Below are 16,101 nucleotides of genomic sequence, written 5' to 3' on the forward strand. Positions count from 1 at the left end.
CTTTTCCATTTGTTATTTCCATTCAGCTGCAAGCTGTAATATTAGCAACACGCTTATTGTTTTTATGCCCTGAAGATTTGCGAATTCCTACAATGGGCATCTCATCAATGGGCCGCTATCAATTTCCCTCATCTACCTGAAGGGGTTTTTCCATTGAAACATGCACTTATTTTATGACACACAGCTACGGAACTAATAAAGCTTTTTGCAAAGGTCTGGCATTTTCTGCCTTTAGGATACTGTACAGCAGACTTATATTTCACATGAGTAAAGATAGGAACGGAGATATGTTAACAGTGACTATTGTCCAGGCAGCACAAAAGCACCAGCAACTTGCATTTTTAAACTAGAGCAAGATATGGTGGTTTAATCCAATCCCTGGACCACAAAGCCTTTCTTTGTGGCATGCAAAACATTTAGAAAGCCACAGAGTCTTGTTTCAGCGCCAAGCTTTGTTGATCACAAACACCAGTGAAATGAGCAGGGAAAAAAATCATAAAACCACAATGGCCAGGGACCATAGAGAAAAAATGGGGTGATCTTTCCTCATGCGTAATCACACCATAATGCATGTTTTAGGAGAGTCAGCAGTCAAATGGGAGCTGAGTAAATATTGTTTCATGGCATCAGTTTGGATCCAAATGCTAGTACAGAACTGAAGGTAGCAGGTCATAGGAAGCGCATATACCTGTATATACAGGGCGAGTTTTAAAAGAGACCCCGTGGAACATGTGTACTCTGTATCCACGGGGCCTCTTTTAAAGGACTCACTAAATACACACACACACACACACACACACACACACACACACACACTGTGTTTGTGTGTGTGTGTGTGTGTATGTATATGTATAGGCTAGAATTCAAAGCTAAAACTCCTCTCTCTGATATGTCCGCTTTCTATGTGCCGAGATCTTTTTTTATTCAAGGATCATTCAATCACACAACCCCCCATCTGTACTTTGAAGTGGTACAGTTCAGGAACAGTTTTGCCAGCTCACCTGCTGTTTGGATGAACCCAAGAGTGACTTTAGAACTGGTTAATGTGTTGCGAGGCCCACGGCACCATTTCCTATATAACCTGCTACCCTTGCAAGGTTGGAATTTAGCTAGAAGATGCAGATCAGATCAATTCCTGCTGGTGGATGGCAAAGCCTCCAAATTATCTAGCGTGCAAGGAAAAACGGGAAGGAGCTCTTACGAGTGTAAATGGCCGCGGACTAAGCAGTCTGTCACCAGCAGCTCTACCAATTAATGAAACCACAGTCTATGCTGCGGAAAAGGAACCGGGATGGCAACTAATTCCAAAGGATTCAAGCAAAGGAGCCAAGGCGCATGCTGCAGGGGACGCAACCTCTCCCAAACACTCCATCCTTCACCTCTCTAGTCAATTTCGACCCCAAAGAAAAGGCCGTCCTAGTCTCAAGTATGGTGATCATATTGAGCCTCGGACACAGCACCTCTCTATGTTGCGAGTTCTGCAGGACGAGAGGGGGAGGCCCGCAGCACCTCCACTCAGCTGGCCGAATGACCTGTCCAGTAGGCAGCAATGATTTTCCTTTCCTTACCCCAGGGATGGGGACCCTGTTGCCCTCCTGGTGTTGGTGGACCTCAACTCCCTTCATCCCTGACCCCTGGCCATGCTGAGCGAGGATGATGGAAGTCCAACCACACCTGGAGGGCGACAGGTCCTGTCTTCTACCTACAGGGAGGGAAAGCGTACTTCAAGCACAACACAGCCCCTGAGGGAGTCTTTCTCGCTCAAGAGCTCTATTTTCGGTTGCACAGCCCAAACAGGCAACCGCACCGGTGCTGGGCTGAAGTTATGCAGCGCTCAGGAATTTGAGTGCCTTCGGCAAAGGACAAGATGGCGCCCCCTATTCATTTCATGTGCAGAAGCCAACTGGGCTGGCAGGCGACTCTTACACCAACGCCAGTGACAGGATCGGGTCCTCCACCACACCTAAGGCAGCAGGTCAGATCAGGCCTTGCAACAAGAGAGGAATGGCTGAGGAGGAACCGCCAGGGAATGCTGCTGCCCACCAATGTCCGCTACCTGAGGCAGTTGTCTAACAGTAGGGCCGGTCCTGGTTGCACCGATAAGGAAACCTAGGAGGGTGTATTGGGTCAGAATGGTTTTCATTTTCATGCAAGGTTAGACAGGAGAGAAAGGAAGCTTCCTTAAAGCAGTAGTCTCTTTCAAACTCAACTTTAAAGGGAACTGCCACCAAGTACCTTGTGGAAGGGTCTTTCACACTGCTTGCTAGAAAATAGAGTTGTTGCTCTAACATCTGGATTCTATTAGCACATCCAACAAGCTTTGTTTCAACCAGCCCTGGTCAACTGGGGGGGGGAACGGGGTTATCTTGCCTTATCTAGGGCCTGCTTCAGTTCTGGTAAGTGACTGTGGAGGGAAGCCAGCTGAGTAGGTGACGCCTCATTTACCCAACCTTCTCCCCCCCCCCCCAACCGGATTTAAAACAAAAAGCTTACTAGAAGGAAAACCACCACCAAAGAACATATTGAAGAGGTCTTCAGGAGAGATGTCAGCCTCAAACCCTCGGTTGAAGTCCGTAGGGCTATGCCCGTGCCGTGTGGGACTGACTTTTGCATCTCCAAACTGGTCGTACTGCTTCCTCTTCTCTGGATTACTCAATACTGCGTATGCATTGCCAATAGCTGAAATGTAAGAAAGAAGAAAGGATTCATATTTTTGCCTCCAGTGATAGCAAATGTCAGCCAGTGGCTAAAGCCAGCAAACTGGAAAAGTCCCCAGTTCGTATCTCACATCGGGCAGGAAGTCAGTGGGTGGTCTCGTTCAGCCCACCTGCAGAATGGGGACAGAGAATGCAGATATACCCTACATATTCATTATGAAGTGCCTCAAGCATTTAAAAGAATGTGTTTTTGATACTCATAATAACAGCAGCCTCTCTTCTGACTGCTTTCCATCCTTCTCAAGTTGATTTTAAAGCCCTTACTAAATCTCCATTTTTAAAAGGCATCTAAAGGATAAATGCGCATGAAAGAAAAACGTGGCCTACTGATGCAATGGGTGCAACCGGTTTGCCAAGTTCATACAGCAGAATCATAGGATTGTAGAGTTGGAAGGGACCCCAAGAGTCAACTAGTCCAATTGAATAACTATGTTAAGTTTTTGTTTTAATGGTCTGCCTTTTCATAATGGTTCTGCTTTTATTGGAGAGGGAGTTCATAAATGATGAACAAAGTTCAAGCGTTCCAAACAGGGTATGCCAATAATTTGGTAAGTTTTAGGCCCCATCCTGATCACCTTTATGACTTGACATATTCTGATGTCCTGGTTCAATTTTATTGAGGATAAATCTGTCAGTGGCTCTACATTCTGATGCAGCAAAGCAGTTATTCTGTTCTTGCAAGCACACTCCCAAGAAAGTAGAGGACCATAAACAAGGTCCGAAGGCAAAAAATGTCACACTTATCATGGGGAAAAGGAACACTAAAGCACCAGCTAACATCTGAAAAAATATTAACCAAGAGATTTCCAGAAAAGAGTGCATGCCTCTTTCCATTCCCCAAAGGTAAAGAGGTGAACTTTAGTGGGCACGTGGGTGCTAACACAGAGAGGGTAAAAGGAGCAATGAAATGGGCTTTGGTAAAGATAACCTCCTGGAAAATGGCCCTGTTAGGGAGGATAAAGCATTATCTTGCTTCATGCCCAAGTTGTGACATGCAACTCTTAGTAAAGCCTTCAGTAAACATAATAACATAAAGTCTACAGGTGAAGAAACCTCCCTTTCGCCACCCCAAAGAACACACTATTGAAGAGCTTTTTTGTGCCAGATGCAAGACAGATGTCTAGACAAGTGCAGTTTTAATATAACCTGAGCACACAAAGGGCCATTAGACAATTTTCCTGTCAAATGAAACAGACCTAGATTTAGGATCCCAAAAGGGACCGAACAGACTTGCTTTCTGTTTTCTAATAACATATGGGAACACATTCTGTATAATTACTCCTTCACTATTTTACTCAAATGAGAGGTCTGATCCAGTTCCAATTCTGAAAATCAGGAGGGACCCCCCGCAACCAGAACCTTTGGATTTTAAAGCTGTGTTTGAATTCAGCCACCATGATGATTACCAATTACAATTAGGAGTAGTAAAGAAGCTATTAAGAACCTAAAGAGGTAGTTTAACCCCCCTTAGTGCAAGGGTAACTTTCTCCCACTGAAATCAAGGGGACTTGCAGGACAATCATATTGCAAGGCCCACTGTGTTCAGTTGGGATTATATCCTACTAAGTGTGCTTAGGACTGTGAAGCGCCAACTGTAAGCTGAAATCACCTATTTTATATAGGAGTATGTGGCATCTCTTCTAGTGCCTTCACTAAGACAAATGCTTTATTGGATTTAAATTACTGCGCATTGCAAAACCACATTTTATTAATTTAATGAGAGAACTGGCTGATTATTTACCTTGGGAGCAAAACCCACTAAACTGAATGGGACTTAATTCTAAACAGACATGTACAAAAATGCACTGCCAAGTTTGCATAAAGATAGGATTTAATGTGCAAAGCCTAAATCAATGAGCAGCTTACTTTTCATTCATGGTCCACAAGCAAAAATCAGTGTTCATTCAATCAACCCATGTTCCTCAAATGGTTGTTTGAATTAGCATTCCCCTGTGCTGGATAACTTTTTGTGTGCAGAAGAAAGAAATGGATCTAAACTTGTTACGTGCAATGCAGTTTAGATGCTGCAATTTCAAGATGTAAAAAAGTCTCGGCGTCAGATCCATGAATGGGACAAATAAGCTGGCTTCTATTACATACACACACACACACACTTTTTACTGGATTTGTCAAGGTGTTTACAGTGGCAACAAGCAATACACAAAATGCCCCATCTCCAAGACTTAAATGCAAAGACAACAACAACAAACCCATTAATTCTCACCAAGAAAAAGCTACTAACCCTCATCTCTTGATCTCTGCCACCCCAAGGTACTAACTTTCATGGTCCTGAGAGACGGCTCACAAAAAGAGACTACATTTTACCTTTAAAGGCCTCCGTTGCACCAGGTGCATGATTCTTATCGGGGTGAAATTTCAGTGCTAATTTCCGGTACGCCTTTTTCAGATCCTCGTCGGAGGAGTCTCTGCTCACACCCAGAATTTCATAATAGTCTTTACATTGTTTTACCCTAAAAAGTAAAGAGAAGAGCACATAGCAGCTGTTAATAAGAGATAGAAAATCTACTTTAAAAAATAGTTTAACTTTCCATTTCCCTTAAATTACAATTCAGACCAGTACTGCCCTCTAGTTTTATTTCCTCAGCTGGTTCAAAAGCATTCATTTATGCTACACCATTAACTGGGACATCTATTCACCTTTTCCCCATTCAAAAGTTCAGCTACCCAGCTTAACCATTTGCTACTCACCTGCAGCAAGCAACACCTGACCCCTTGCAAATCCTAAATTGCCAGCTGCACCTGCCTTACACACAAGGATTTCTCTCTTCTAGCCTTCAAGCTCTACTGTCCCTTTAAGGCCAGAAGAGAGAGAAACAGAGCTGTGTGTGCAAGCCGTCTCGGCACTGAGCTGCATTTAAGGGATGCAAGCAGGGTTTCTCAAACATTTATGAATTTGAAGCTTTAAAACTCTTCTATCTCAGCTTACTGACGACTACTTTTTTTTAGCAGGAAGGGGCACAGATTCCTCACACAGAGCTGCATGTATGCAGTCTGCTGCTATGCATGTAAAAAGATCTGTGGGCTTGGAGACTAATCCAATGCCAGCTTTCAAAGAGGAGCAGGGCATCCCTGACTCTCTCCCAAAACCAGCCAACCAGGGAAGAAGTTCTGCCACCACCCTAAACGGCCATATGTTCCCTGTCCCTTTGCGAGGTGTCTGGAGGATGCAAAGCTCAATGTCTGTTGTCAGGAGGAATGTTTCTTTTTGTCTCCAAGATGCAGGATAGTCAGGCATCGTGACATGGAAATCACTTTGGGGAAGAACAGCTTTTGCAACAGCAGTTTCACTCTCTAGACTCTGCACTGCTTCCAGTGACACAGCATAGCATTTCCACTTCTGTCTTTTCTAGATTTAAAGCAGCAGCTCTCAGGTGGCAGGGCAAATTCTCCCTCTAAGAAGCAGCAGTAATGCTGGCAGAAGTTGCCTACGTTATGTCCATAGCAGATACATTTAAAGTATACATTAAAATAGATTTCTATGGTCACAAAAGCTTTGGAGATGCTGCTACCCTCAATGGCTTCATCCCCAAGGAAAAAGCAGGTCTACATGCCCATTCATTGGTGCAGGGAGAAGTCTGCTCCCTATACTGAAAGGAATGAGGAAGTCTGTACGCACAGGAACACCATGTGGAGCTCAGGGTCCAAGTAAGCACATTATGCACATGATGAACTGGTTTCCTACAATGCAAGTGATAATCCAAAGCTTGGCTACAAAAAAAAATCAATTATACAAAGTGCAAGAAAGCAACTTATGTATGAGCATTTGTATGCAACTTATATGTGACTTGTGGCTTCAGTTCTAGAGAATTGGCCCTCAAAGATCAGGTGCAATGCAGTGAAAATGCTGCCCCCAAGTGACGCAACCTTGCATTGCGCTAAAGAAAAAAAACTCGGAAACAGCTTGCCTTTATCCTGACCCAAACTTTAGGCATGTTTGGTTAGCTTTAGAATTCAGGGCTTCAAGACTTCCTTCATTTTAGGCAAAAAGCACAAAAGACTAAATGGCCTTGTATAAAGAAATACCCTTCCTCACTGAAGGTCAATGACCAAACAGACAACTGGTTTTGTATATAAGAAACCAAAAGTTAACAGAGACTAACAGTGCAATCCTATACATGTCTACTGAGAAGTAAGCCCTACTGATTTCAATTGGACTTGCTCTCAGGTAAATGTGTAAAGGATTACCTCCCAAGTCTGAAGCCACATGATGCAATTCTATTCCTGAAGCTAAAGGGATCTGTCTCTAATGGGAGATCCTCTAGGAATCACATGTAAGCCACTGCGAGTTCTCTGGAGGAAGAGTGGATTGCAAGTATAATTTAGAAACCATGCAAAATGCCCAGCAAGTAATTAACCCCCATAATAAAAGACAAAAAACCACAGGGCTCTTAGATCACAGCTTGCTTAAATACTAGTTGTAAGGCTAATGGGTGTGCAATCTGAGATGCTGAAAGGTGTGCATGGACTCCTCCCAAGGATAAGGGTTCTCTATTGGGAATGGTCCTGCCACCCACTGTGGCTCACCTCTTCCCATTTCAGCCTCCCCAGGTGCTAAGGTCATCAAATGAGGCCCTATTCCACCTGCTAATACTATACTGTATATAGGTCTCAGCTTGTCTGGCTCAAGAGGTGGCACTTTTTCAGTGGTAGTATCCTTGCTACACAACTCCTTCTCCAGAGAAGCTTGGCGGGTTTACTTGAATTGATTCTTAGAAGCCAGCAAAGACTGTTCTGTTTTGGAAAACTTTGAGAGAAATTGCCCATTGCCCACCCCGCCCAGGCTGCCTTAGGAAACTTTAATGGGAATACTAAATTGTTTTGATGGACTTTGACTGCATTTTTATGGCTTTGTGGTGTTGTTCTACTTCATCCAGCTTTTACAGCTGGATGTTGTTGTTTTTAGGTCTCTGCCTAGGATTGTGGGTTTTAAAACAATACGTTTTCTGCATGCTTTTAAAACACATTTTTGTTGTTTTTCTTGTAAATCACATTAAGACTTATGAGAGAAGCAATAAATATAAGAATAATAATGCTTTTAATGTACTGTGTTTTAGTACATGTTTTATTCACTGAGCATATATTGTACACAACCCTGCAGGCTCATCTGAGCTATTTGGAAGGGTATAAAGTTCAAAAGTAACACAGGAACAAAAGGAAGCTGCCTTAATCAAACCACTGGTTCATCTAGCTCTGTATTGTCTACACCAGAGGTTCCCAAACTGTGATCCATTCATTCAGGTAGTCTGCAGCCTGCCTGTGGATTTGCAGTTGAAGGTGGGAGACACAGCCATCATGCTAAATAGTCATGTTTCTTTTTAACTGCATTTTTATTGTGTCTTCTATTTCTTCTGTTGTAATTTACTGCATTACAACCATAACCAATAAGTTATCCCACAAGCCTCCCCCCCCCCCAGCAATTTTCAAGTGGTCTGTGGGGGTGGAAGCTTGGGAACCAAATAAAATAGTAAGTCCTTATTGTGGAATTTCAGCATCTTCAGTAAAAGCAGCCCCAGCTCCTCTTAATTCTCATGAGGCTGAATGCAAAGAAGCAATTTCTAAAGTAAACAGACCTGTCTTACCGTAGATGTTGCTCTCCATGACTATGTTGTCATAATTCAATGTAAGTCAGCATCTGCACCCTGAATTTACCTCCTAAATGTGACCGAAAAATGACTCTGCGATAGCAAGCCAGGGCCCTCCAATACACAAACAAAATCTGATGTGTACACTTACCTCTTAACTGCATCTACCTGATCTTGAGTGTAACCTTTACTGATATCCCCACCTGCCTCTCCATTGGCTGCAGGGATGTCCCCACTCATTTTTCTAAGGTGGGGGTTTGTGGATTCCTTGGTTTGTGAATGGCCATTTGATGATTTTTCACTCCTGGTGAGAGAATCAAGCAGCACTACAAGGAAGAAAACACAGCAATGGGTCAAATTTGTTCTGCTCTTTCAATATTTTCATTTCTTTCATAGTTACTACCAAATGTTCTCATATCCCCCCCCTCCTTTGCTGGTCCTCTTCCAAGAAGCTTCAGTACTTTCATCCACTTTTTTTCTTTTTAAATAAATCTAGCAGGCGAGATGTTCACTCTTTTACATCCTGACAGAAAGAACACCATTTGATGCAAATAATTTGCTGTCTAATCTACTCATGCCAACAAATCAATAACCCCTTAAGCTTTGAATGTATCTATGGGTTCATGTTCAATCAGAGGGCACAAGACAAGAGGAAAATTAGGAAAAAAAACCAACCTGATGATTAAAATGAAATATATAAAGAGATTATAATATTTAAAAGAAAGCATCAAACTAGACAATGTTCAATAATAAGCAGAACAACCACCCTTAATTGATACTGTTAACAAGATCCACATGTCAACAAGACCCTTCTGCTAATAATAATAATAGTATTTATTTATTTATACATACATACATACATACCCCACCCATCTGGCTGGGTTTCCCCAGCCACTCTGGGCGACTTCCAACAAAAGATTAAAAATACATTAAAACCTCAGTCATTAAAAACTTCCCTAAACAGGGCTGCCTTCAGATGTCTTCTAAACGTCATATAGTTGTTTATTTCTTTGACATCTGATGGAAGGGCATTCCACAGGGTGAGCACCACTACTGAGAAGGCCCTCTGCCTGGTTCCCTGTAACCTCACATCTCACAGTGAGGGAACCGCCAGAAGACCCTTGGAGCTGGACCTCAGTGTCTGGGCTGAAGCTGCTCTTTCGGGTATACTGGGGCTGAAGCCGTTTAGGGCTTTAAAGGTGAGCACCAACACTGAATTGTGCTCGGAAACGTACTGGGAGCCAATGTATGTCTTTCAGGACCGGTGTTAGGTGGTCTTGGCAGCCGCTCCCAGTCACTAGTCCAGCTGCCACATTCTGGATTAGTTGTAATATTGTTTGTACTATCGCTCACCCTAAGAGATCCTTGACCTGCTTTTACTATCACAGAATCATAGTTGGAAGGGACCCTGAGGAACATCTAGTCCAACTCTCTGCAATGCAGGAATATGCGGCTCTCCCATATGGGGATCGAACCTGCAACCTTGGCGTTATCAGCACCATACTCCAAACAAATAGCCATACTATGGTTGGAGTGAGGTAGCTATCAAGTTCACAGGGTAATCTTAGGCCAGGCACTCTCTGTTTCAGAGGGTTGTTTTGAGGGTGAAATGGATGGAGGAGGGGGACCTTGAGCTCCTTGAAGAAAGGGCGGGATACAAATGTAAAATATAATAATTAAAAATAATTTGCTAGCCTCTGGCCGTGAGTAGTAGTTACCCACATGGGATAATGAAATAGCATAAGCTAAGTGGTTGTTCATTTTCTCTCTTTTAGGCTAGCAGCCTTTAAGGCTACAACAGCAAGAAGCACAACCATGTGGCTAGATGACTATATGCTGTCCACTGTTCAACACAGGACAGCACTGAACCCAGGTCCTGGGTCCAAGGGAGGCAACAGGAAAAAAAGGCCAGTCCCTGTATTGACACTCCTACTGGGAGGAAAGGAAGAACAAAGGGATCAATATCCACGACCAATTCCCCAAAGTTCTTGGGCCCAAGAAGCTAGGGTTGCCAACTATAGATCTGACATGGCCCGGGCTGTGTCTTTTATAGCTAAATATGCAGACATCAGCAAGTGGAAATATTTATCTCCATGCTATGAAACATTTTCAATACCAAACTGCTGTTCAAGGTGCAAGAGCAGACCAGGCTGAGTTTCTGCCCTGCTCAGTTGGCAGCCCAATAACACTGTTGAAACAGATGCATCTATTTCCCCAGCTTTAGAGGAAATAAATCAAATAAAGGCTTGCCATAGTGGCACTGCCAAAAGCCAGTCAAAAGATCACCATTAAATCCAGTCACGATTATTTTATACAACTTCTCAAACAGTCATGTCGCCTCCCTTCAGATTAGTGTTGCTGTGTGCTTTTCTCTTGGGCAGAAAAAAATCATCTCTCTGTATCATAGTGGTTGGAATGTTGGACTAGGACCTGGGAGACCAGGGTTCGAATCCCCACTTGACGTCATGAAGCTCACTGGGTGCCCTTGGGCCAGTCACAGCCTCTCAGCCTAACCTACCCCACAGAGTTGTTGTGGGTCAAACTGAGGAGGGGGAGAGTCATGCATGCACCATGAGCTCCTTGCAAGAAAAGGTGGGTTATAAATGCCATAAATCAGGCACCCCCAAACGTCGGCCCTCCAGATGTTTTGGACTACAATTCCCATCATCCCTGACCACTGGTCCTGTTAGCTAGGGATCATGGGAGTTGTAGGCCAAAACATCTGGAGGGCTGCAGTTTGGGGATGCCTGCCATAAATAAAGGAAGTATTTATAGATAAGTGCAAATAAGTTTTGTATCGAATCTAATGTAAGCTTCTATATCTTCTTGCAAAACAAAACAAAAACAAGCACCAAATCTGGAGAGTGGATACAATAATTTGTTCGGTCAACATTTATAGGCCAGCCAAAGTGGTCACTGGCACTATGGACACCCCCTTCTCCCCAGTTTAAACACCAGATGACCTAATGGCTGTAGGGAAGCCACTGCCTCCTTGCTTGAGTTCCATATCAGCAAATGGGATTTTTAAAAAGACCCATTTCACAGGGAAGCTCTGAGGATGAAGAATACATTGTAAGGGATTATAAACCTAAAGAGGTGATTCACAATTGGGTGGTGGTGGCGGCAGTGGGGAAATAAGCACTTATTGCAAGCCTACATTATTGCAAGCAATGGCGCAGATTGATCTACAGTGCCCATAGGCATTGCTTGGCCACTGTGAGAACAGGATACTGGACTACATGAGCCACTGAAGTGATCTAGTAAGTTCTTCTTAGGTACTTAATTATACATTTAAACTACAGAAGACATAAGTGACACCTTATCAAAAGCCTTCATTTTGGTTGGTTCTTTTCCAGCCCTAACGAGCCATTTTTAATTAAGGAAAAATAGGTTAAAAACAAACTTTTAAAAATGTTCCAACACAGGGGAACTATGACAGAAACAAAACAGGAAGGGGGCAGGGTCACAAGCAGAACTATGGGATTCAACTGCTTATGACTTTTAAATGTAAAAATTTAAAAGTAAAAATGAAGTCACTTCAGTAGGATATTGCCGTTTGTTATATTTTCCCTGAATCCCACAAAATTCTTACAAAGAAAGCACTTTTTCATAGGAATAAGCATAGCATCCGCATGTGGTTTACCACATCAATCCTAAATTTGTACACGCCGAAAACTGAAGCCGAGCAGTTCTTCCCAGTCACACACACCAAATTCTGTGAACACTATCACCACACAGGTATTCTTTTATAAAGTTAAGCTGAAATACAGAAAGGGCCATCTGCAAAAACAAACCTCCTCTTTTGCTTATTATCTGAAGGGAGCATTTCCTCATTCAAAGTTTAAAACAGGAAGAACATCATGACATCACTGTGTAACCAAATCTGATTGGCTATGAGATAGGCTGACTACCTGATTCCCAATTGGCTGGGATCACTTTCCATGAATCAGCTGCTCTAGTTTTCTTAAAGCAAGATTGAGGGCCAAATCCCCACAACACTATTTTAAGGCCAAAAAAAATAAATAATTTCACATTTGAATATTCAATACATCCTTATTCTGTAACTATTTTATTTCTATCTTCCTTGGTAGGGCTTTTTTTAAAATGGTCTCTTAATATTCCTTTCCTTTCTCTCAAAGTTGTAAATTACTCCTGTTCCATGTCTGAGGGCTAAGGTGAAATAAATAAATGTTAGAAAACACTATGTGAAATTTTCTCTGACCCACATCACAAAATTGACAGTAACAGAGCATGCTTAAGAACACATATGCAACACTTCTTGAGTTTGTACCATTTCACAGCAAGCATCTACATCATGAGTTCTCGTAGGGTTGCAACATTTTTTTAGGGTTGCAACATTTTTTTAAACAGTTGTATGACAAACAGAAATTCAATACAGTATGTGTATCTTTCCCTAGAGATGAAGCAACTAGAAAGTGCACTTGTTTACTCAACTTTCAAAGACAGAAAAGGCAGCAACTCTAATACCTTATTACTAGACCGCATGTTTGGTTCCCCACAAAAACGTGTATTGTAGGAATGGGAAATTAGACAGTGGGAAGGGGGGGAAGCTGAGTGCAAGACAGAGGGACTCCCTATTTCTGGAAAGTGTAGAGGGGCTTCTGTGCTGTAAGAATATAGAGCTACAGTATGCTGTAAGTTAAGGGGCTGAAAAGTTGTAATGCTCCGAGAGATGGATGGCAAAGTGCAAAGCAAGCACAGAAGAGATGACCACTCCACCCGGAGCTGGACAAGTTGCTTAAGAGCTGAAGGGTCAACCGGAGACCAGGAGATTGGGGCAAGCAGTGGGCGAGGATGTGTGTAACCATTTCAAAGAGGATAAAGAGCCTCTCTCTGAGGATCAGCCCAAGCAATCCGTACAGCAGTAGCCCAACGTCCTGTTTCCACCCCAGTGACCAGCAAAACGACTCTCGCGGAAGCCCACGATCAGGGAGGGCATGAAGGCAGCAGCCACCAATTTCTGCTTAATGTATGAATTTGGCGTCGTTTACAAAAAGTGGCTAAACAAGGGAAGGGGGAAGATGCTAAATTGTGGGGCTGAAGGAAATCAGTTGCTGCGGATACAAGAGCGAACGAGGGGCTTCGGGGAAGGGCTGGGGGACCATGATGAAGAGGGTTGGGGGGCGAAACCGCAAACTAAGGCCTAGAGGAAATATATAGCGAGCCACTGATTTGGGTGCGGGGGCAGCCTAAGCGTGTCAGATCTAACACGAGGAAACAGCAGAGAAAGGGGGGCGCTGGGGGCCGAGGGGGGCATACAAGGGGGCTATTCCGCTCCCTCTATAGATGTGGTGTTGCCCCCCCACACGGCGCGGTGGCTTCTGGGAATTGTAGTCTCCCCAGCCCAGTTTAGCAAGGACCAGCGGCTGACTCCTCCTGCTCAAGACACACAGGCGACTCTCCCAGCCAGGTCTCCCCTTACCCCCCGCGCGCCCCGCGAAGTCTCCCTCGAAGACTCGCTTCGCGGCCCGTATCCCGCTCGCGGAACAGAACCGCCAGGGACTCCAACTCCCACGGTGCCCCGCGGCGTCGCAGATCACTGCGCACGCGCAGTGCGGGTGAGAGGTCATTCCCACAGCTTTCCCAGGCCCCGCCGGCCTCCCCAGCCCTTTCCGCCCCCCTCGCCCCCGCTCACCGCGGACCCGCTGAGACGGGTAGAGGCGCTGCGCCTTCTCCAAGAAGCGACGCGCCTTCTCGACTTGGCCGGCCTTGATGGCGCCCACCGCGATAGCGATACAACGCTCCGCCTCGTCCCTGTTGGATTCCATGGTGGCGGCGGCAGCGGCGGAGGAAAGCGCCGGCGCGCGGTGATGTCGTCACGCGGCGATTGCGCAGCGGCCCCTGCTGGAATCTCCCTAATTGCGCCCGCTAGAGACTCTACCGAACTCTTTGGGGTAGCCGCGGTATTTCGTTGCCGTATTGACCAGAATAGCCGGGCAATCAGCGAATAGGAAACCTGTGGCGGTTGCGCAGAAAACCAGCCAGAGTACTTGGAAATCTGCTCTTGTTAAGTCCGAGGGTTCGTGCCGCGGCGGAGAAAAAGGATCCCGCTGCGAAATGCTTTGTTAGCATTGAGGTCGCGATTCTATGACCAATACAAGGGGACTTCTAAGGAAACCCGCCTAAGATTGTGCTGCAAACTGCGTAATACGCTCTTGGTGTGTGCATTACTGTTATCCCTGCATTGCGGATGCTGTATAGTGTCAGATTTGATGGCAACAACGAAGGGATACTTTCATGCTGGATGTTTCATTTTGTCAAAATTCCAGCTTTCACGATCCTTTTAAACAGCAAACCACCAGAGTTGCACAATTTCAGTGTTTACCATTGTTATCAAATATCATTCAGCTTCCTGGGACGCTTCTCTACTCCATTGGGAAGGGGTTACAGAAGAGAGACCTTGGAGCTGTCTTTTTTTTTTTTTTTTTTAAAGCTGGCTTTTCACTTTGTATAATGAAGTCTGCAATTTTTTTAAAAAAAGTTTCTAGCACAAAAGTGCAGGCAAGCTTCTACCCAAACTTATCTCACCATCTAGTGCTCTCACCAATGAGTGCAGTCACTGGGATGACAGACAAGCACTGGGCCTTGAGTGTATGTCAAATCTTAATTAAAAATTAAATCTAGCTCCCCAGTTTGAAATTCATAGAATGCATGCTTGCTCAGGAAATATAACTAGTTGCTTTAACATTTGACAATTTCATAAACACAGTAGCTCTTTCTGTGTATGTTTTTCTGGCACTAATTTTCCGCCACATTAAGCGCTCTAAATCTCTAGCTATGGGCTTGGTCTCCATTCTTTTTAATTCATGAGATGATCATTCAGAATCAGAAGCTTAGCTGAAAATTAAACTGCAGTTCCATGATAATTGGGGACTGTGATGTGTCTGTGATGATATACCACCCTCAGAAAGTACAAGTTTCATTATGTTACACATTTTATAAGATGAGCTATTGCATATGAAAACCCCTGCCATAGTCAATTTGTCTCCAAGATAGCAAACTATCTTAAATTAGGTCAGACCATTGGTCTGACTCTGTTTAGCTCAATGCACTGACTGGCATGTAAACACTCTTAGACACATGGCACACATATGCAAGAAAGGAGAGTCCAACTAAACATTGGGAAGAAATTCTTGACAGCAAGAGCTTCTTTGACAGTGGAATGGACTCCCTCAGAAGGTGGTGGAGGTTTTTAAGCAGAGGTTGGATGGCCATTTGTCATGGATGTCTAGTTTAGATTCCTACATTGCTGGGGGCTGGACTAGAAGACCCTCGGGATCCCTTCCAATTCTACAATTATTTGATTCTATAATGGGAAGATATGCTGGCCACAGTTCTCTTTACAATAAAAAGCAGCCTTCTGAAAGTTTAGAAGATAATCCTAAATTCAGTTTTAGGAGATAATAAGTTTGCATTAAATTCAGACTTCATATCTAACCAACATTATTTTTAAATGAAAATGTTTATATAAGTGAAGCTTTCTAATTTTTTAAAAATCAATTTTGATCCAGCACACCCACCCAGAGGAAGGAAAGCCGAAAACAAACAGTGAGCATTAAAGTATGATAACTTGGCATACACAGTATTGTTCCCTTGATCTCCTGTTACAGAACTAATATCTGATTTCTTCCAGCTTGGATACATTTCTCAAGTGTAAGATTAATTTGCCCAATAAAATAAAAGCAATTTTGACACACAAGTATCTAACCCCTTGTAGGAATTCAAGTAATTTTGAGTTCTCTCTCATTTCTTTTTGTTAG

The 16,101-nt window shown here is 43.7% G+C and overlaps 1 protein-coding gene across 2 annotated transcripts in view; it reads right to left on the reverse strand.

Annotated features, from left to right (window-relative positions):
• Positions 1–14,164, reverse strand: part of DNAJB12 (DnaJ heat shock protein family (Hsp40) member B12) — a 25,964-nt gene extending 11,800 nt beyond the window's left edge. The window contains exons 1-4 of one of the 2 annotated variants that reach the window (XM_033149113.1): positions 13,977–14,164; positions 8,472–8,646; positions 5,043–5,188; positions 2,494–2,679 (exon numbers count right to left, since the gene is read on the reverse strand). In XM_033149113.1, the coding sequence (XP_033005004.1) occupies positions 2,494–2,679; positions 5,043–5,188; positions 8,472–8,646; positions 13,977–14,109 (640 nt within the window). In that variant the 5' untranslated portion in view covers positions 14,110–14,164. The remainder of the gene's footprint in view (positions 1–2,493; positions 2,680–5,042; positions 5,189–8,471; positions 8,647–13,976) is intronic. The other variant, XM_033149115.1, reaches the window with a different exon arrangement.
• Positions 14,165–16,101: the final 1,937 nt, after the last annotated feature.

Source organism: Lacerta agilis, chromosome 5 (assembly GCF_009819535.1).
Source record: "Lacerta agilis isolate rLacAgi1 chromosome 5, rLacAgi1.pri, whole genome shotgun sequence".
NCBI classification, from domain to species: domain Eukaryota; kingdom Metazoa; phylum Chordata; class Lepidosauria; order Squamata; family Lacertidae; genus Lacerta; species Lacerta agilis.